This window comes from Onthophagus taurus, chromosome 5 (genome assembly GCF_036711975.1).
Source record: "Onthophagus taurus isolate NC chromosome 5, IU_Otau_3.0, whole genome shotgun sequence".
NCBI lineage: Eukaryota > Metazoa > Arthropoda > Insecta > Coleoptera > Scarabaeidae > Onthophagus > Onthophagus taurus.
The window spans coordinates 9,491,082-9,512,326 of record NC_091970.1 but is presented as its reverse complement, the minus strand read 5'-3'; the positions used below and the strand labels follow the sequence as shown (position 1 = coordinate 9,512,326).

Genomic DNA, 21,245 nt, shown 5'->3' with positions numbered 1-21,245 from the left:
AAAATAATCATAATTTTCTTTAAACCGTTTAGAACGCGATCGAAGGTCAAAAAAATGAAATAAAAAAAATCTAAACCCCATTTTATTCATTGAACACGCAAAGCCTAATTAATAAAATAATAAAACTCGAATAAAACGTCGGGTGTTCGCGCTCAAAAGCAAACTCGAACGGTTTTGTGATAAATAATTAATGGTTTAATGCGAGCAAGCGATAAACACACGACTTTAATAATAGATTAAGTTTACCCGTTTAGGACGTCTTTCACCAAACCGCTTGTGGTCACATCGTAAACTTCCTCTTGCGTCGCCTCCTCGCCGAAAACCACGTCGAATAAGTATTGTTTATCGGAACTTCGTTTTTGACGTAGAGCGTTGTTTTTATCGTTTTCATCTTCAAAATAAACATTCTGAAAATAAAAAAATAACTAATAAATAGGGCAACTTTTGTAACGAAACAATACGATTTCCCCCCTCCACTTGTTCCCAGCAGAAAATTTCATACAAAAGTTGTTTTCCCAATAAAAATATATATATAAAATTTTTTTTGAGGTTATATCCTTAGCGTTGATTTAATCAAAAAATGTTGTTAACAAATTTTGTTTAGAATTACTTCAGGAACAGTGTTTGTTAATAAAATTTTTTGCTAACTTGAAATTTTAATTTCCCTCTGAATAGTATGCTATCAAAATAATTAATTATCTCAATAATTATTGTTTTTATCAAAAAATGTTTTAAATAAAATTTGTTTCAATTTCGATTTTGAATCAATTATCTTAATAAAAAAAATTTACATCTCTATTAATTAAGCATCTAAGTATAATTATGTATAAAAAGGAAAAATTATTATTTTGAGGTTATTTCCTTAATTATTGATTAAATCAAAAAATTTTGTTAACAAAGTTTGTTAAGAATTGCTTCAGGAACAGTGTTTGTTAAAACAATTTTTTTTTAACTTGAAATTTTAATTTCCCACTGAATAGTATGCTACAAAACTTAATATTTTTGAAGTTATATCCTTATTGTTGATTTAATCAAAAAATGTTGTTAACAAAATTTGTTTAGAATTACTTCAGGAACAGTGTTTGTTAAAACAATTTTTTTCCAACTTGAAATTTTAATTTCCCTCTGAATAGTATGCTATCAAAATTAATTATCTCAATAATTATTGTTTCTATCAAAAAATGTTTTAAATAAAATTTGTTTCAATTTCGATTTTGAATCAATTATCTTAATAAAAAAATTTTGCATTTCTATTAATTAAGCATCCAAGTGTAATTATTTATAAAAACGAAAAAATTATTATTTTGAGGTTATCTCCTTAATTATTGATTAAATCAAAAAATTTTGTTAATAATGTTTGTTAAGAATTACACCAGGAACAGTGTTTGTTAACACAATTTTTTTCTAACTTGAAATTTTAATTTCCCACTGAACAGTATGGTACAAAACTTAATATTTTTGAAGTTATATCCTTATTGTTGATTTAATCAAAAAATGTTGTTAACAAAATTTGTTTAGAATTACTTCAGGAACAGTGTTTGTTAACACAATTTTTTGCTAACTTGAAATTTTAATTTCCCTCTGAATAGTATGCTATCAAAATTAATTATCTCAATAATTATTGTTTCTATCAAAAAATGTTTTAAATAAAATTTGTTTCAATTTCGATTTTGAATCAATTATCTTAATAAAAAAATTTTGCATTTCTATTAATTAAGTATCCAAGTGTAATTATTTATAAAAACGAAAAAATTATTATTTTGAGGTTATCTCCTTAATTATTGATTAAATCAAAAAATTTTGTTAATAATGTTTGTTAAGAATTACACCAGGAACAGTGTTTGTTAACACAATTTTTTTCTAACTTGAAATTTTAATTTCCCACTGAACAGTATGGTACAAAAATTAATATTTTTGAGGTTATATCCTTATTGTTGATTTAATCAAAAAATGTTGTTAACAAAATTCGTTTAGAATTACTTCAGGAACAGTGTTTGTTAATACAATTTTTTGCTAATTTGAAATTTTAATTTCCCTCTGAATAGTATGCTATCAAAATTAATTATCTCAATAATTATTGTTTTTATCAAAAAATGTTTTAAATAAAATTTGTTTCAATTTCGATTTTGAATCAATTTTCTCAATAAAAATTTTTTACATCTCTATTAATTAAGCATCTAAGTATAATTATGTATAAAAACGGAAAAATTATTATTTTAAGTTTATCTAAAGGCGTGTCTGTGCGGAGTTGAAAAATCTAATAAACATTAACATAGATGGATGTACCCTCCCCATTGTCGAGGAGGCTAAGAGTTTGGGTCTTTCTTTGTCAAATGATTTTAGATATGGCACTCAAATTAGCCGGTACATAAAAAATGCATATATGGGCCTGCAGATGATATATCCTCACCGCTCGTGTCTTCCTACTCGCTTCAGAAGGAGACTATGTGAAGCACTTGTGTTGTCACAATTTAATTACTTGGTTCCAGTGTATCACCCTGCGATTGGTACTCTGGATGCTAAACGCATTCAAGTAGTTCAAAATAACTGTTTACGATTTATTTATAATATCCGTAAATACGATTCCATAACTCATAAACTAACTGAAGCAGGGTGATTGTCAATGGGTAATAGAAGACAACTTCACACGCTGCTATTTTATAATAAATTAATTAACTCTGAAACTCCTGAGTATTTATTTAATAAAATTCGTTTTAACTGTTTGGTTCGGACTCGTGGTACAAGAGGAAGATACGACATTTATCCCCCGTATCACAGAACTTCAATGTTTAAACGTTCATTTTCCTACCATATATACAATTGATATAATGAGTTGCCTATTGAGCTTAGGATTGCTGATGTGGCGCGATTTCGAATGGCACTTTATGCGGGGCTACTCGAGAGTCAGACTTTGATTATCAGTCAGGGACGATATTTGAATGTATTGGGCGACGCTTTCAGTTGGTAGTACTGGTTGGTTATTTGACGGTCTGGCATATTTGATTTTGCTTTTTCTATTTTCATTTTTTTTGTTTTCGTTTAATTTTTGATATCTTTATATTGTCTGTAAAATTTATATATGCGCATTTTTCTTTTTTCTCTTCTCTTAATTGTGTCTGATGTAGATTGATTTAAGTAATCGGAATGTGAATTAATGTTAGTTTTATTAGTATTATTAAATCTTTTTATTTTTGTATACTTTATTTTTTTTTTCTCTTTTGTATCAGGGTGACAATGGAAGATCAGGTCGTTGTTCCTGAATTGTCGCCCGGCGGTTGTGCGAAGCGAATAGTTAGTAGCTTTCCTTATTTTCGTTCTAATAACTTGTATTTAATGTATGCATTGTTGTTAAACTGCTATGATTTTTTTTTGCTTATTTGTAGCTTTGCGCAATAAACGATTATTTATTTATTTATTTATCTCCTTAATTATTGATTAAATCAAAAAATTTTATTAACAATGTTTGTTAAGAATTGCTCCAGGAACAGTGTTTGTTAAAACAATTTTTTTCTAAATTGAAATTTTAATTTCCTACTGAACAGTATGCTACAAAAATTAATATTTTTGAGGTTATATCCTTATTGTTGATTTAATCAAAAAATGTTGTTAACAAATTTTGTTTAGAATTACTTCAGGAACAGTGTTTGTTAATACAATTTTTTGCTAACTTGAAATTTTAATTTCCCTCTGAATAGTATGCTATCAAAATTAATTATCTCAATAATTATTGTTTCTATCAAAAAATGTTTTAAATAAAATTTGTTTCAATTTCGATTTTGAATCAATTATCTTAATAAAAAAATTTTACATTTCTATTAATTAAGCATCCAAGTGTAATTATGTATAAAAACGGAAAAATTATTATTTTGAGGTTATCTCCTTAATTATTGATTAAATCAAAAAATTTTGTTAATAATGTTTGTTAAGAATAGCTTCAAGAACAGTGTTTGTTAAAACAATTTTTTTCTAACTTGAAATTTTAATTTCCCACTGAACAGTATGCTACAAAAATTAATATTTTTGAGGTTATATCCTTATTGTTGATTTAATCAAAAAATGTTGTTAACAAAATTTGTTTAGAATTACTTCAGGAACAGTGTTTGTTAATAAAATTTTTTGCTAACTTGATATTTTAATTTCCCTCTGAATAGTATGCTATCAAAATTAATTATCTCAATAATTATTGTTTCTATCAAAAAATGTTTTAAATAAAATTTGTTTCAATTTCGATTTTGAATCAATTATCTTAATAAAAAAATTTTACATTTCTATTAATTAAGCATCCAAGTGTAATTATGTATAAAAACGGAAAAATTATTATTTTGAGGTTATCTCCTTAATTATTGATTAAATCAAAAAATTTTGTTAACAATGTTTGTTAAGAATTGCTTCGGGAACAGTGTTTGTTAAAACAATTTTTTTCTAACTTGAAATTTTAATTTCCCACTGAACAGTATGCTACAAAAATTAATATTTTTGAGGTTATATCCTTATTGTTGATTTAATCAAAAAATGTTGTTAACAAAATTTGTTTAGAATTACTTCAGGAACAGTGTTTGTTAATAAAATTTTTTGCTAACTTGAAATTTTAATTTCCCTCTGAATAGTATGCTATCAAAATTAATTATCTCAATAATTATTGTTTCTATCAAAAAATGTTTTAAATAAAATTTGTTTCAATTTCGATTTTGAATCAATTATCTTAATAAAAAAATTTTACATTTCTATTAATTAAGCATCCAAGTGTAATTATGTATAAAAACGGAAAAATTATTATTTTGAGGTTATCTCCTTAATTATTGATTAAATCAAAAAATTTTGTTAACAATGTTTGTTAAGAATTGCTTCGGGAACAGTGTTTGTTAAAACAATTTTTTTCTAACTTGAAATTTTAATTTCCCACTGAACAGTATGCTACAAAAATTAATATTTTTGAGGTTATATCCTTATTGTTGATTTAATCAAAAAATGTTGTTAACAAAATTTGTTTAGAATTACTTCAGGAACAGTGTTTGTTAATAAAATTTTTTGCTAACTTGAAATTTTAATTTCCCTCTGAATAGTATGCTATCAAAATTAATTATCTCAATAATTATTGTTTCTATCAAAAAATGTTTTAAATAAAATTTGTTTCAATTTCAATTTTGAATCAATTATCTTAATAAAAAAATTTTACATCTCTATTAATTAAGCATCCAAGTGTAATTATGTATAAAAACGGAAAAGTTATTATTTTGAGGTTATCTCCTTAATTATTGATTAAATCAAAAAATTTTGTTAACAATGTTTGTTAAGAATTGCTTCAGGAACAGTGTTTGTTAAAACAATTTTTTTCTAACTTGAAATTTTAATTTCCCACTGAATAGTATGCTACAAAAATTAATATTTTTGAGGTTATATCCTTATTACTGATTTAATCAAAAAATGTTGTTAACAAAATTTGTTTAGAATTACTTCAGGAACAGTGTTTGTTAATACAATTTTTTGCTAACTTGAAATTTTAATTTCCCTCTGAATAGTATGGTATCAAAGTTAATTATCTCAATAATTATTGTTTCTATCAAAAAATATTTTAAATAAAATTTGTTTCAATTTCAATTTTGAATCAATTATCTTAATAAAAAAATTTTACATCTCTATTAATTAAGCATCCAAGTGTAATTATGTATAAAAACGGAAAATTATTATTTTGAGGTTATCTCCTTAATTATTGATTAAATCAAAAAATTTTGTTAACAATGTTTGTTAAGAATTGCTGCAGAAACAGTGTTTGTTAAAACAATTTTTTTCTAACTTGAAATTTTAATTTCCCACTGAATAGTATGCTACAAAACTTAATATTTTTGAAGTTATATCCTTATTGTTGATTTAATCAAAAAATGTTGTTAACAAAATTTGTTTAGAATTACTTCAGGAACAGTGTTTGTTAATACAATTTTTTGCTAACTTGAAATTTTAATTTCCCTCTGAATAGTATGCTATCAAAATTAATTATCTCAATAATTATTGTTTCTATCAAAAAATATTTTAAATAAAATTTGTTTCAATTTCAATTTTGAATCAATTATCTTAATAAAAAAATTTTACATTTCTATTAATTAAGCATCCAAGTGTAATTATGTATAAAAACGGAAAAATTATTATTTTGAGGTTATCTCCTTAATTATTGATTAAATCAAAAAATGTTGTTAACAATGTTTGTTAAGAATTGCTCCAGGAACAGTGTTTGTTAAAACAATTTTTTTCTAACTTGAAATTTTAATTTCCCACTGAACAGTATGCTACAAAAATTAATATTTTTGAGGTTATATCCTTATTGTTGATTTAATCAAAAAATGTTGTTAACAAAATTTGTTTAGAATTACTTCAGGAACAGTGTTTGTTAATAAAATTTTTTGCTAACTTGAAATTTTAATTTCCCTCTGAATAGTATGCTATCAAAATTAATTATCTCAATAATTATTGTTTCTATCAAAAAATGTTTTAAATAAAATTTATTTGAATTTCAATTTTGAATCAATTATCTTAATAAAAAAATTTTACATCTCTATTAATTAAGCATATAAGTATAATTATGTATAAAAACATAAAAATTATTATTTTGAGGTTATCTCCTTAATTATTGATTAAATCAAAAAATGTTGTTAACAATGTTTGTTAAGAATTGCTCCAGGAACAGTGCTTGTTAAAACAATTTTTTTCTAACTTGAAATTTTAATTTCCCACTGAACAGTATGCTACAAAAATTAATATTTTTGAGGTTATATCCTTATTGTTGATTTAACCAAAAAATGTTGTTAACAAAATTTGTTTAGAATTACTTCAGGAACAGTGTTTGTTAATACAATTTTTTGCTAACTTGAAATTTTAATTTCCCTCTGAATAGTATGCTATCAAAATTAATTATCTCAATAATTATTGTTTCTATCAAAAAATGTTTTAAATAAAATTTGTTTCAATTTCGATTTTGAATCAATTATCTCAATAAAAAAATTTTATATTTGTATTAATTAAGCATCCAAGTGTAATTATGTATAAAAACGGAAAAGTTATTATTTTGAGGTTATCTCCTTAATTATTGATTAAATCAAAAAATTTTGTTAACAATGTTTGTTAAGAATTGCTCCAGGAACAGTGTTTGTTAAAACAATTTTTTTCTAAATTGAAATTTTAATTTCCTACTGAACAGTATGCTACAAAAATTAATATTTTTGAGGTTATATCCTTATTGTTGATTTAATCAAAAAATGTTGTTAACAAATTTTGTGTAGAATTACTTCAGGAACAGTGTTTGTTAATACAATTTTTTGCTAACTTGAAATTTTAATTTCCCTCTGAATAGTATGCTATCAAAATTAATTATCTCAATAATTATTGTTTCTATCAAAAAATATTTTAAATGAAATTTATTTGAATTTCAATTTTGAATCAATTATCTTAATAAAAAAATTTTACATCTCTATTAATTAAGCATATAAGTATAATTATGTATAAAAACATAAAAATTATTATTTTGAGGTTATCTCCTTAATTATTGATTAAATCAAAAAATGTTGTTAACAATGTTTGTTAAGAATTGCTCCAGGAACAGTGCTTGTTAAAACAATTTTTTTCTAACTTGAAATTTTAATTTCCCACTGAATAGTATGCTACAAAAATTAATATTTTTGAGGTTATATCCTTATTGTTGATTTAATCAAAAAATGTTGTTAACAAAATTTGTTTAGAATTACTTCAGGAACAGTGTTTGTTAATACTATTTTTTGCTAACTTGAAATTTTAATTTCCCTCTGAATAGTATGCTGTTCTTTTAATCAGAACGAGTGGAGGGGGGAAATCGTATCGTTTTGTTACAAAATTTCCGTGCCCTCATACCCCTGGCACTTATTAACGTCGTGTTCGTACAAAGTGACGTCATTTTTAGTATCGGGCCGACGGAATAGATGGCGTTATATTGCGTTATATTATGTAGATATCTACTTTATCTTGGCAGTTTAAATTAATAAATATTTTAGGATTTAAGTAGTCGTTTCGTCAATTTGTTTTTCTACTGTTTTCTAAGTTGTTTGTCAAGTTGGTTAGTGTTTTGATGCGGCTTTGTGTTTGATAGTAAATTTTAAAGAAATTTACGAAATTTTATTCGTGGTAAGTACATTTGATATACTTTTTTTTATTTATTTCATATTATTATATTATGATCTCCAGTTTCACAATAAATTTTAAATATAAGTTGCCCTTAAAATAATGCTCATAAAAAACCTCTGAAATTTAAACATTGATTATGGAACTGGATTAGGTATTTGTAAAATAAATATATATGCATCTTATTTTCTTGTAGCAGAAAATGTCAAAAAGTTGCGCCATTAGTGGATGCGTACAAAGGTATGGAAGTTTCTACCGATTTCCAAACCCACAAATGTATCCAGAAATATATCAAAGATGGGTTTTATGTTGTGTGCGAGAAAACCTGCTTCAGTGTGAAGGGTTTATAATAATTTTCGAGTTTGTGATAAGCCTTTTCGACAAGAGGATGTTGGACGTAACAACGAATTGTTGAAAGGAGTAATACCATCATTAAATTTGCCAGTATGTGTATAACATTATCAAAATGTTGTTAGGACTGAGGCATTTTTTGTAAGAAATTATGTGTTTTATAAATCGTTTATTTTGAAAAGCTCTGGTTAAATTATCTATAATGGCATATAACTCTTAATAAGAGTTATTTATTAATAAACGAAATATCATGCAAAAAACGTTTAATTTCCCTTTTATTACAAAAGAATGTAGTATAATTTTTATAAAGTTTGATTTCATATTACAGGGTAACCCCGCTTAATGGGGAAACAGCGTTAATCGGGATCATTATTGGATATTTTTTGACAGCTAAACAAAGGGAGAGTTTATTGGAGGAAGTTGGTGTCCACAAACAAGACGACTTATCACCAAAAGCCCAACATTTATACAGGAAAGCAGTGATGTATAAGAGGAAATTCCAGCGCCAGAGTATAACATCCTAAAGAAATAAAAGAAAATTATTACCAAAGAGACAACTTTTTAAGCAGTCAATTTCAAGTTTAGACACAATATTGGCATTACATTTAATGCTACAAAATGGAAAGGGGTATAAGGTATTATAAAGTGTAAAGTTACACTGTGAGGAATAAACAGATTAACACCGTATTTTTAACATCTTTTAACAAAGTTATTTTGACTCTCAAACGTGTTGCAACCTATTAGAATTTAGGTGAATTTATCACTTTTTCGCAGTAATATTTCACCTTATACCGAAGAGTTAAATTACATCGTAAAATTTTTAATAGTGTATCATTAATCATTACACATTGTTAATAGTTATTGTTCTCTTATATTGAAATAAGACTTTATGTTTATGATAATAATTTTAATAAAAAGATTATTAAAATCCACAAATGATTTTATTTTTTTATTTAATTCCACACAAAAAAATTAGAAAATATTAAATTTTAGATTTATCACGTTAGCCGCTATTTAATATTAGTACTGGGCCGAGCCGTTCGGAGCGCTGGTGCCGTGTACAAAAATCTCTATATAAGTTATCTATGCGTGCCCTACTAATAAAATGAATTAAATAAAAAAACGATAAACGTCAAAAATGATGTTTAAACATTAAACTGACGTTTAAACGAAAATTTTAAATTTAAAATATTTAAAAACTGATTGTTTTATGTAAAGTGGAGCGGAATTGATTTGTACCTTCCGATATTTTTTTGCTTTGATGTTAAAATTATAGAGTATTACGGGAAATAACAAGATATCGCGGCAATAATGGTATAAAATCGTACTCGTCGTAAATCACGTGATAATCACACTTTTTGTGCTACATATTTATGTATAACAAGCTTTCAAAGTTTTTAATTAAAAAAAAACTGAGTACGCAACAACGAATTAAGAATGAAAAGAGAGAATTAAATGATCTGTGGAGATGGAAGATGAAATAAATTAATGTGGCGAAGACAAGAAGAACATCTTAGAGATGAAACAGAAAATAAGAGACATAATCAAAACGAAACAAACAGGAAACCAAAAGATTATTCAAAACAGGTGATAGACCATAGAACGACGAACAAATTGAAGGGTAGAATACTGTAAAAGGATAAATATTGCTTGCAAAAGAGTAGATGCTCCTTGCAAAGAATAGATATTGTTTGCAGATTGCTAAATGCTGCTTGTAGAAGTCTAGATACCACTTACAGAAATCTAAATATTGCTTGCAGAGACCAAATTCTGCTTGCAGAAGACGAAATACTGAATTCCAGACGATACTGTTTAAAGATCGCCTGATAGTTTACACCAGGTTCTCATTGTAAAGGATTAGATACTGCTTTAGAAAGACTAGATAAAAGACTAAACACGAGGTTGCATTGCAGAAGATACTGTATACACTAAATACTGTATGCAGAAGACTAGATATTGCTCGCAGAAAACTGAACACGGTGACCAGAAGACTAGATCCTGTTTGGGACATGACCAGAACCACACATTGCTTGAAAGTTCCAAACTACCACTTTTGCATGAATAAGTGATTTCATTTAATTTCAATTTGATCAAAAAAAAAATAGATTGTTTTGATCAATAAAATGTTATAAAACAAAATAAAACTCCTAAATAAAGTTATTTTTACCTTGTTATGTAAAGCGTACAAACACCGTACAGCTTCATCTTGTTTTAACGGCCTAATCCTAACAGCTACCATGAGCTTATCTTGCGAACTTTTCGGCGTTTTCCTCGATTGGTCACTATCAGAGCTAGATGGCACGTTTTCCGAGGCCATTTTTTTTAAATTAACAAAAAATTAATCCAAAACAAAATTTATTTACAATTAATTTCAATTTTCTGATAATAATAAAAGCTTTGCGTTCAAACCTCCGGTCGCTTCCAAAGACTATTCGTTACTGACCAAACCCTAAAGCTACGTCGAGAAAGAGCTTTTATGATGTTGACTACGTTAATACCATGGTAACCGTTTAGCTTTCGTTTTTCGTTAAAGCTATTTTTGTGCTTTTGTTAAACGTTTATTAAAAACGATAAGAATTATCTGTGGTTATCTTTTAAAACTAATTTAATTTAAAACTTATCATTAATCATTCGTAGCTAAATTGCTCAATTTATGCTGTATAAACATCAATTCTATCTTTATAAAAGAAATTTCTGGTACAATTTCTTTAAATAAAAGCGGTGTTAAGGTCAAAATGATAAATAATTTAACCGTAAGCACTCATTGACATATAAGTTAACCTGAAATGTCAATCAACTTGACAGTTTAAGAGGTTTCCGCGTTGACGCTTAAAGGTTAATCTTCGATTTTGGTAACCTTGGTTAAATTTACCCCCGATAAATCGAAATTCACCGTTTATTATGGTTCTTCTATAGCTAAAATGAAAATTGAGCGCATTTTAAATGTTAATTAACGTTTTGAATGGGGGGAAAGGAGCGAAAAAGAGGGTCTTGTTAATAGATTATCGATTTAATAGAAGATGATTAATGATTTTAAGCTCTACTTGGAAAAGTATAATTTAAATTTGTTTAATTCTAATAATTAAATTATTTTAAAGATAGGCAACCAATATTACGCCGTTATGACATGTTTAAATCGTTGCGCAAGAGATGGCGCAATTGAATTTGAATTTTAAATAAAATTAAATAAAATTAATTGCTAAGTTATTACTAAAATTTAACAATTCGAAAAGCATTTAATCAAATTAATTAATCAAAAAAACAATGATTAATGCCTTAAACGATTTGTGATCATTCCAAATTAGTAAGTATGGAATGTATGACATAGGCAATGGAAATGTACGCCTTTTTACACGGCAATAACAATTTAATCAGCAGCAAATAGCAAGCTGTTAGTAAGCATTCCAAAGGAAATAAATGAAGAATCTAGAAACCAGATAAACAGTAAAAGAACGCAGTTGCAATTTAATCCCTCCAGACTTTTATGTATCACGTTGAAATTAAATATATTTTCGTGTTATTATGTCACGCATTTTTTATTTTCTTCTATTCCAACCTAAAAAAGAATGTGTAAATAATTTTATTATTTAACAATAAAATCTTTGATAACGTCTAAAAATATTAATTAATTTTTTATCTTAATAACTAAAAGTTATCCTTTATTTCTGAAAGGATTAGAGTAGACACACATTATAGATAAATTTGTTAAAATCACCCAAAACGAAATTTTAACCAATGACTCTACAAAAAAAAATTATTAAATTAAAATTTAAAGGGAAAAAATCATTCGACCGACAAAAACGAACAAAACCGAAACGAACCGATCGGAATCCTATAAAAGAGCTCAACACGAGTCCAACCTGCCACATTGAAAATTATACAGTGACTCAACTGTATTGCGTGTTTCAAAGCGGAAAAAGCGACCGGCGTGTTAAATTTTACCCAATATTAATTCCTCTTATAATCGTCGATTAATCAAGAAAGATGGAAATCATTACCAATAGCCCAAAAGTGAAGTATTCCGAAAATTATATCGAAACCGATTACGAATACTTCACTAACATCATAGAGAAACAAGGAAATCAAATTTTGGTAAGTTTAAACAAAAATCAACGTAGGTTGATCAACGCCTACTTTTTTTATTATCAATTATTATCTAATCAAATCGAGAGAGGCCTTGAAAAAAGCTCGATATAAAAGCTTTTTTTAAAGAAAACGGTTATTTTTGATTTATTTTAAATCTAAAATCGTGTGGAATGTATTGAGCTTTAGCAGAACGTTCTAGAAGCTTTCATCAATAAACTACACCCTGTTTACGCGCATATCTCTATGGAATTTTCCGTTTAACCCCTTTACTATCATATAAGCATCAAATTTTCAAAATAATCGAATCTATTATCAAAATGATTCTAATTTTTTTTGAGAATATCGTTAATTTTTTAAATTGTCCTTGACCCTTCCACGATCGAACATCTACACGTGCAAGTTTTTTTTTAACTAAAATTTTTTTTTGTTATTGTTTAAATAGGTCACCCCACATGCTGAGCAAATAACTATTAGAACTGAGAGGAAAGTTCCTAAATTGGGGGTGATGTTGGTCGGTTGGGGCGGAAATAATGGATCTACGTTTACCGCGGGGATTATTGCGAATAAATTGGGGTTGAGTTGGCCCACAAAACGTGGAATGCAACTTGCTAATTGGTAAGTTAAAAACATTTACAAAAAAACCACCCCATTATTGACGTGTAATAATTAGCGCCATCTCTCCGTTATATCTCAAACTATAAACTTAACCTAATTTCTTTTAAAAATAATTTTTATAAATTAATACGATTCTATGTTAATTTTTTATAACTCACCTAATACTAATCGAATTAGGATCCAATTTTGTTTCCAAAAAAAATAACAACATAACCTCACTATTAACGGATTATATTTCTCTCCTACATCGCTTCTAAAACTGAATATGCACCAAAAGCCACTTTTAACACAATAAACACAGGTAATAACACATTTCAATTAATAGAAAAACAATTTTTTCTTCGACTTACCACTTTTAAAGTTTGTATTTACGAGTCATATGGTAACGACAACGAGCTAAATCATGACGTTTAGTGCCATCTATAAACGATATCTCAAACTATATACAATTCTAATTTTTTTATAAAGATATTTTAATTAATACAACTTGTTACTAAAATCAAGTGCGAACACAAATTCTTGTAAAACTAGTCAATTGTGAATCAAATTAGAACCCAATTCTTATTAAAAAAGAATATAATCTTGGCGTAATTAACGCCATCTCTCTATCATATTTCAAGATATAAAACTACCTAATTTTTCTTTTATAAACAATTTTTATAAATTAATACGTTTTTTGTTGTTAAAGTTAAGTGTAAACATAAATCTTTTATGTTAATCGACTTAAAATCCAATTTTATCTACAAAAAAAGTAACAACATAACCTTACTTCTGACGAGTATAAAAATCATAATTTTTCTTACCACATTCTTAAAACTGTTTGATAACGTAAAAAGTATGCACAATAAACCACGTATACCACAACAAAACACTCAATTTTAATGTTTAATCAATGTTTTAATCAAACAAATTTTGGCACAGAATCTTGCCGTGATTAGCACCATCTATCCACAATACGACAAACTATACCTTAGTAAAATTTTTTTTAAACAATTCTTTAAATTAATATAATTACACAAATATGCACTAAAACCCAAGCTTAACACAACAAACGCAATTAATTAGATATTTTAATTAATAAAATTAATTAGAAGTGATTTTTTGACACTAAAAGTAAATATGATACGCGCCATCTCTCCGTAATATTTTAAACTATATAATTTATAATTTATTTAAAATAATATTATTTGTTATTAAAATGTATTACGATACGAATTCATCTAAATTCACCTATAATAACTTACCTACATATTGCGATTAAATCCAATTTTACCCACAAACAAAAATTTTTACATAACCTCATTTAAAGTTTATTTTGATTAAATTAATATAAATATTAATTTATTTATTTAAGGTTTGGTTCAGTAACACAAGCATCAACGATTCGTTTAGGTCAAGATGAAAACGATCAAGATTACCACATTCCCTTAAAAAATCTTGTTCCAATGGTAAATCCCGATGATATAATAATCGATGGTTGGGATATTTCTGCGTTAAATATAGCGGATGCGATGGAAAGGGCGATGGTTTTGGAACCAATTCTTCAACAACAATTAAGAGAACATCTTGTTGATTTAAAACCACGTCCATCAATTTTTGATGCAAATTACATAGCAGCTAATCAAGCTGATAGAGCTAACAATGTTATTAAGGGTTCGAAAAGAGAACAGGTTGAGAGGGTTGTTCAAGATATTGAAGATTTTAAGCAGAAAAATAAGCTGGATAAGGTGATTGTTTTATGGACGGCGAATACGGAGAGGTTCAGCGAGGTTATCGAGGGGGTTCACGATACTGCTGAGAATTTAAAAGCGGCTATTGATGAGGATCATTCAGAGATATCTCCTTCGACTCTGTTTGCTTATGCATCGATTTTAACTAAAGTAGGTGTTTTAAAAATTTTGTTTTGATAATAAGCAAATTTTTTAGGTTATAATGGGGGACAAAGAAGATTTAAATTAAGGTTGGACTATAAAACATAAATCTAACTTAAAGAAAAAAATTAATAAAAACGTTGAATTTATTATTTTATCATTCTAAGATAAAGGTGATTTAAAAGTTTGATATTAAATTTATGACTAGGGCACGGAACTTTTGTAACAAAACGATACGATTTCCCCCCTCCACTCGTTCTGATTAAAAGAACAGCATACTATTCAGAGGGAAATTAAAATTTCAAGTTAGAAAAAAATTGTGTTAACAAACACTGTTCCTAAAGTAATTCTAAACAAATTTTGTTAACAACATTTTTTGATTAAATCAACAATAAGGATATAACCTCAAAAAAATTAATTTTTGTAGCATACTGTTCAGTGGGAAATTAAAATTTCAAGTTAGCAAAAAAATTTATTAACAAACACTGTTCCTGAAGTAATTCTAAACAAAATTTGTTAACAACATTTTTTGATTAAATCAACAATAAGGATATAACCTCAAAAATATTAATTTTTGTACCATACTGTTCAGTGGGAAATTAAAATTTCAAGTTAGAAAAAAATTGTTTTAACAAAAAATGTTCCTGAAACAATTCTTAACAAACATTGTTAACAAAATTTTTTGATTTAATCAATAATGAAGGAGATAACCTAAAAATAATAATTTTTCCGTTTTTATACATAATTACACTTGGATGCTTAATTAATAGAAATGTAAAATTTTTTTATTAAGATAATTGATTCAAAATCGAAATTGAAACAAATTTTATTTAAAACATTTTTTGATAAAAACAATAATTATTGAGATAATTAATTTTGATAGCATACTATTCAGAGGGAAATTAATATTTCAAGTTAGCAAAAAAATTTATTAACAAACACTGTTCCTGAAGTAATTCTAAACAAAATTTGTTAACAACATTTTTTGATTAAATCAACAATAAGGATATAACCTCAAAAATATTAATTTTTGTAGCATACTGTTCAGTGGGAAATTAAAATTTCAAGTTAGAAAAAAATTGTTTTAACAAACACTGTTCCTGAAACAATTCTTAACATACATTGTTAACAAAATTTTTTGATTTAATGAATAATTAAGGAGATAACCTCAAAATAATAATTTTTCCGTTTTTATACATAATTACACTTGGATGCTTAATTAATAGAAATGTAAAATTTTTTTATTAAGATAATTGATTTAAAATCGAAATTGAAACAAATTTTATTTAAAACATTTTTTGATAGAAACAATAATTATTGAGATAATTAATTTTGATAGCATACTATTCAGAGGGAAATTAAAATTTCAAGTTAGCAAAAAATTGTATTAACAAACACTGTTCCTGAAGTAATTCTAAACAAAATTTGTTAACAACATTTTTTGATTAAATCAACAATATGGATATAACCTCAAAAATATTAATTTTTGTAGCATACTGTTCAGTGGGAAATTAAAATTTCAAATTAGAAAAAAAATGTTTTAACAAACACTGCTTCTGAAGCAATTCTTAACAAACATTGTTAACAAAATTCTTTGATTTAATCAATAATTAAGGAGATAACCTCAAAATAATAATTTTTCCGTTTTTGTATATAATTATACCTGGATGTTTAATTAATAGAAATGTAAAATTTTTTTATTAAGATAATTGATTTAAAATCGAAATTGAAACAAATTTTATTTAAAACATTTTTTGATAGAAACAATAATTATTGAGATAATTAATTTTGATAGCATACTATTCAGAGGGAAATTAAAATTTCAAGTTAGCAAAAAATTGTATTAACAAACACTGTTCCTGAAGTAATTCTAAACAAATTTTGTTAACAACATTTTTTGATTAAATCAACAATAAGGATATAACCTCAAAAATATTAATTTTTGTACCATACTGTTCAGTGGGAAATTAAAATTTCAAGTTAGAAAAAAATTGTTTTAACAAACACTGTTCCTGAAGCAATTCTAAACAAATTTTGTTAACAAAATTTTTTGATTAAATTAATAATTAAGGAGATAACCTCAAAATAATAATTTTTCCGTTTTTATACATAATTACACTTGGATGCTTAATTAATAGAAATGTAAAAATTTTTTATTAAGAATATTGATTCAAAACCGAAATTGAAACAAACTTTATTTAAAACATTTTTTGATAGAAACAATAATTATTGAGATAATTAATTTTGATAGCGTACTATTCAGAGGGAAATTAAAATTTCAAGTTAGCAAAAAATTGTATTAACAAACACTGCTCCTGAAGTAATTCTAAACAAAATTTGTTAACAACATTTTTTGATTAAATCAACAATAAGGATATAACCTCAAAAATATTAATTTTTGTACCATACTGTTCAGTGGGAAATTAAAATTTCAAGTTAGAAAAAAATTGTTTTAACAAACACTGTTCCTGAAGCAATTCTAAACAAATTTTGTTAACAAAATTTTTTGATTAAATCAATAATTAAGGAGATAACCTCAAAATAATAATTTTTCCGTTTTTATACATAATTACACTTGGATGCTTAATTAATAGAAATGTAACATTTTTTTATTAAGATAATTGATGCAAAATCGAAATTGAAACAAATTTTATTTAAAACATTTTTTGATAGAAACAATAATTATTGAGATAATTAATTTTGATAGCATACTATTCAGAGGGAAATTAAAATATCAAGTAAGCAAGAAATCGTATTAACAAACACTGTTCCTGAAGTAATTCTAAACAAGTTTTGTTAACAACATTTTTTGATTAAATCAACAATAAGGATATAACCTCAAAAATATTAATTTTTATAGCATACTGTTCAGTGGGAAATTAAAATTTCAAGTTAGAAAAAAATTGTTTTAACAAACACTGTTCCTGAAGCAATTCTTAACAAACATTGTTAACAAAATTTTTTGATTTAATCAATAATTAAGGAGATAACCTCAAAATAATAATTTTTCCGTTTTTATACATAATTACACTTAGATGCTTAATTAATAGAGATGTAAAATTTTTTTATTAAGATAATTGATTCAAAATCGAAATTGAAACAAATTTTATTTAAAACATTTTTTGATAAAAACAATAATTATTGAGATAATTAATTTTGATAGCATACTATTCAGAGGGAAATCAAAATTTCAAGTTAGCAAAAAATTGTATTAACAAACACTGTTCCTGAAGTAATTCTAAACAAATTTTGTTAACAACATTTTTTGATTAAATCAACAATAAGGATATAACCTTAAAAATATTAATTTTTGTAGCATACTATTCAGTGGGAAATTAAAATTTCAAGTTAGAAAAAAATTGTTTTAACAAACACTGTTCCTGAAGCAATTCTTAACAAACATTGTTAACAACATTTTTTGATTTAATCAATAATTAAGGAGATAACCTCAAAATAATAATTTTTCCGTTTTTATACATAATTACACTTAGATGCTTAATTAATAGAGATGTAAAATTTTTTTATTGAGATAATTGATTCAAAATCGAAATTGAAACAAATTTTATTTAAAACATTTTTTGATAGAAACAATAATTATTGAGATAATTAATTTTGATAGCATACTATTCAGAGGGAAATCAAAATTTCAAGTTAGCAAAAAATTGTATTAACAAACACTGTTCCTGAAGTAATTCTAAACAAATTTTGTTAATATAATTTTTTATTGAGAAAACCGTTTTAGAATTTAATTTAGAACAACTTTTGTATGAAATTTTTTGCTGAGAACGAGTGGAGGGGGGAAATCGTATTGTTTTGTTACAAAAGTTCCGTGCCCTATTTATGACATAAAAAATGAGGTTAGATTTTTAATTTAATAATTTTTTTTTAATTCAAACTTTTAAAACGACCTCTTTTGTTCCGTAGATCTTCAGTTTTTCACTAAGCTTTTATTAGTTTTTTTATCTTCCACCAAATTTACTTCTAAAAGTAGTGTTAAGAAGAAAACGTAACCTAAAAATAATTTTTCTAATATATTTCTTTTAAATATTCTTTTTCAGTCGAGTTATATTAATGGATCCCCACAGAATACTTTCGTACCGGGAATCATTGAGATGGCTGAAAAAGCTGGAACTTTTATCGCCGGAGATGATTTCAAATCAGGACAAACCAAGCTAAAAAGTGTTTTGGTTGATTTCTTGATTAGCGCTGGAATAAAACCTGTTAGCATCGTCAGTTACAATCATTTGGGGAATAATGATGGCAAAAATTTATCAGCCCCTTTACAATTCCGTTCTAAGGAAGTCTCTAAAAGCAATGTTGTCGACGATATGGTCGACTCAAATAATATTTTATATAAAAAAGGAGAAAAACCCGACCATTGCGTTGTTATTAAATATGTTCCCTATGTTGGTAAGTTTTAATTATTCAAATCCATTTATGTAGTTAATAATAAAACATTATTTTAGGCGATTCTAAACGCGCTATGGATGAATACACCTCAGAAATTATGTGTGGGGGCACCAACACAATTGTGGTTCATAACACATGCGAAGATTCGCTTTTAGCAACTCCTATAATACTCGATTTGGTGATTCTTGGCGAATTATGCAATCGAATTCAATTTAAAAACAAGGAAACATCATTTTGCTCTTTTCATCCGGTTTTATCGATTTTAAGCTATTTGTGTAAAGCACCATTGGTCCCACATGGTACCCCGGTGGTAAACGCTCTCTTTAAGCAACGGGCGTGCATAGAGAACGTCTTAAAAGCGTGCATTGGGTTACCTCCAGATTCTCATATGATGCTCGAACATAAAGTTCCGTTTTTAATGAAGGAACATGGGGTAATCAAGAAGGTAAATGGACGTAATCCATTAATCCTTAATGGGGACTATTAAGGGTTGAGTTTTAGATTGTTTTTTTAAGTATTGACCAGTATTAATAAGAACGTTTTTTCTATTCCTAGTTAGTGGCCATTTTTGTTATATTTTATTATTTTTTTAATTATTTTTGGAATCTCTGTAGTTGTGAAATCACGATTTTATTATTACAATTCCTTAAATAAAGTTGAAATGGTATTTAAATAATTTCGTTTTAATGACCGTCATTGACGTTTAAATACGTCACTTCAAAAACATAACCTCATTTTTAATAGATATAAAAATCATAATTTTTACCTGCTTTTTTCTATATCACCCCAAAACTGCTTGGTAACGCAAAAATATGCACGAAAAACCACGTTTAACACAACAAAACACTCAATTACACATTTTATTTAATCAAAATGAATTCGAATGAATCATTTTGACACAAAATTTTGACGTTGTTAGCTTAGCGCCATCTATCCCTAATAACTCACACTATATTCCTATATCTTTTTTTATAAATAATTCGTTAAATTAATACAATTTGTTACTAAAATCAAGTACAAACACAAATTTTTATAAAACTAGTTCGTTGTGAATCGAATTTGAACCAAATTTTTACTTAAAAAAAATATAATCTTGACGAGATTAGCGCCATCTCTTTGTGACATCTCAAGCTATAAAATTACCTAATTTTTCTTTTATAAACTTTTGGTATAAATTAAAATGATTTTTGTTGTTAAAGTTAAGTGCAAATGCAATTTTTTTATGACATACTCACCTATTAATCGAATTAAAATCAAATTTCTATCTATAAAAGAAAATAACATAACCTCATTGTTAAGGGATGTAAAAACATAATTTTTACCTGCTTTTTTCTATATCACTCTAAAAATGTTTGGTAACGCAAAAATATGCACTAAAAACCACGTTTAACACAACAAAACACTCAATTACACATTTTATTTAATCAAAATGAATTCGAATGAATCATTTTGACACAAAATTTTGACGTTAGCTTAGCGCCATCTATCCCTAATATCTCACACTATATTCCTATGTATTTTTTTATAAACAGTTCGTTAAATTAATACAATTTGTTACTAAAATCATGTACAAACACAAATTTTTATAAAACTAGTCCGTTATGAATCGAATTTGAACCAAATTTTTACTTTAAAAAATATAATCTTGACGAGATTAACGCCATCTCTTTGTGACATCTCAAGCTATAAAATTACCTAATCTTTCTTTTATAAACATTTGTTATAAATTAAAATGATTTTTGTTGTTAAAGTTAAGTGCAAATGTAATTT

The 21,245-nt window shown here is 26.0% G+C and overlaps 2 protein-coding genes across 4 annotated transcripts in view; one reads left to right on the top strand and one right to left on the bottom strand.

Annotated features, from left to right (window-relative positions):
• Positions 1–14,126, bottom strand: part of LOC111418380 (Kinesin family member 19A) — a 68,691-nt gene extending 54,565 nt beyond the window's left edge. Inside the window, exons 1-5 of one of the 3 annotated variants that reach the window (XR_011640289.1) lie at positions 13,998–14,126; positions 13,545–13,934; positions 13,353–13,453; positions 10,661–12,049; positions 247–407 (exon numbers count right to left, since the gene is read on the bottom strand). Coding sequence is in view for 1 of the 3 variants with exons in the window: in XM_071195740.1 (XP_071051841.1) it covers positions 247–407; positions 10,661–10,810 (311 nt within the window). In the remaining 2 variants the exon portion in view is untranslated. Of the gene's footprint in view, positions 1–246; positions 408–10,660; positions 12,050–13,352; positions 13,935–13,997 lie in introns of all 3 variants that reach the window. The other 2 variants (XM_071195740.1, XR_011640290.1) reach the window with 2 other exon arrangements.
• LOC111418382 (Inositol-3-phosphate synthase) lies at positions 12,361–20,145 on the top strand. The gene is made up of 5 exons (XM_023050917.2): positions 12,361–12,585; positions 13,022–13,194; positions 14,549–15,074; positions 19,124–19,475; positions 19,532–20,145. Exons 1-5 carry the CDS (start codon positions 12,478–12,480, stop codon positions 19,960–19,962), a joined length of 1,590 nt encoding a protein of 529 aa, XP_022906685.2. The 5' UTR covers positions 12,361–12,477; the 3' UTR covers positions 19,963–20,145.
• Positions 20,146–21,245: the final 1,100 nt, after the last annotated feature.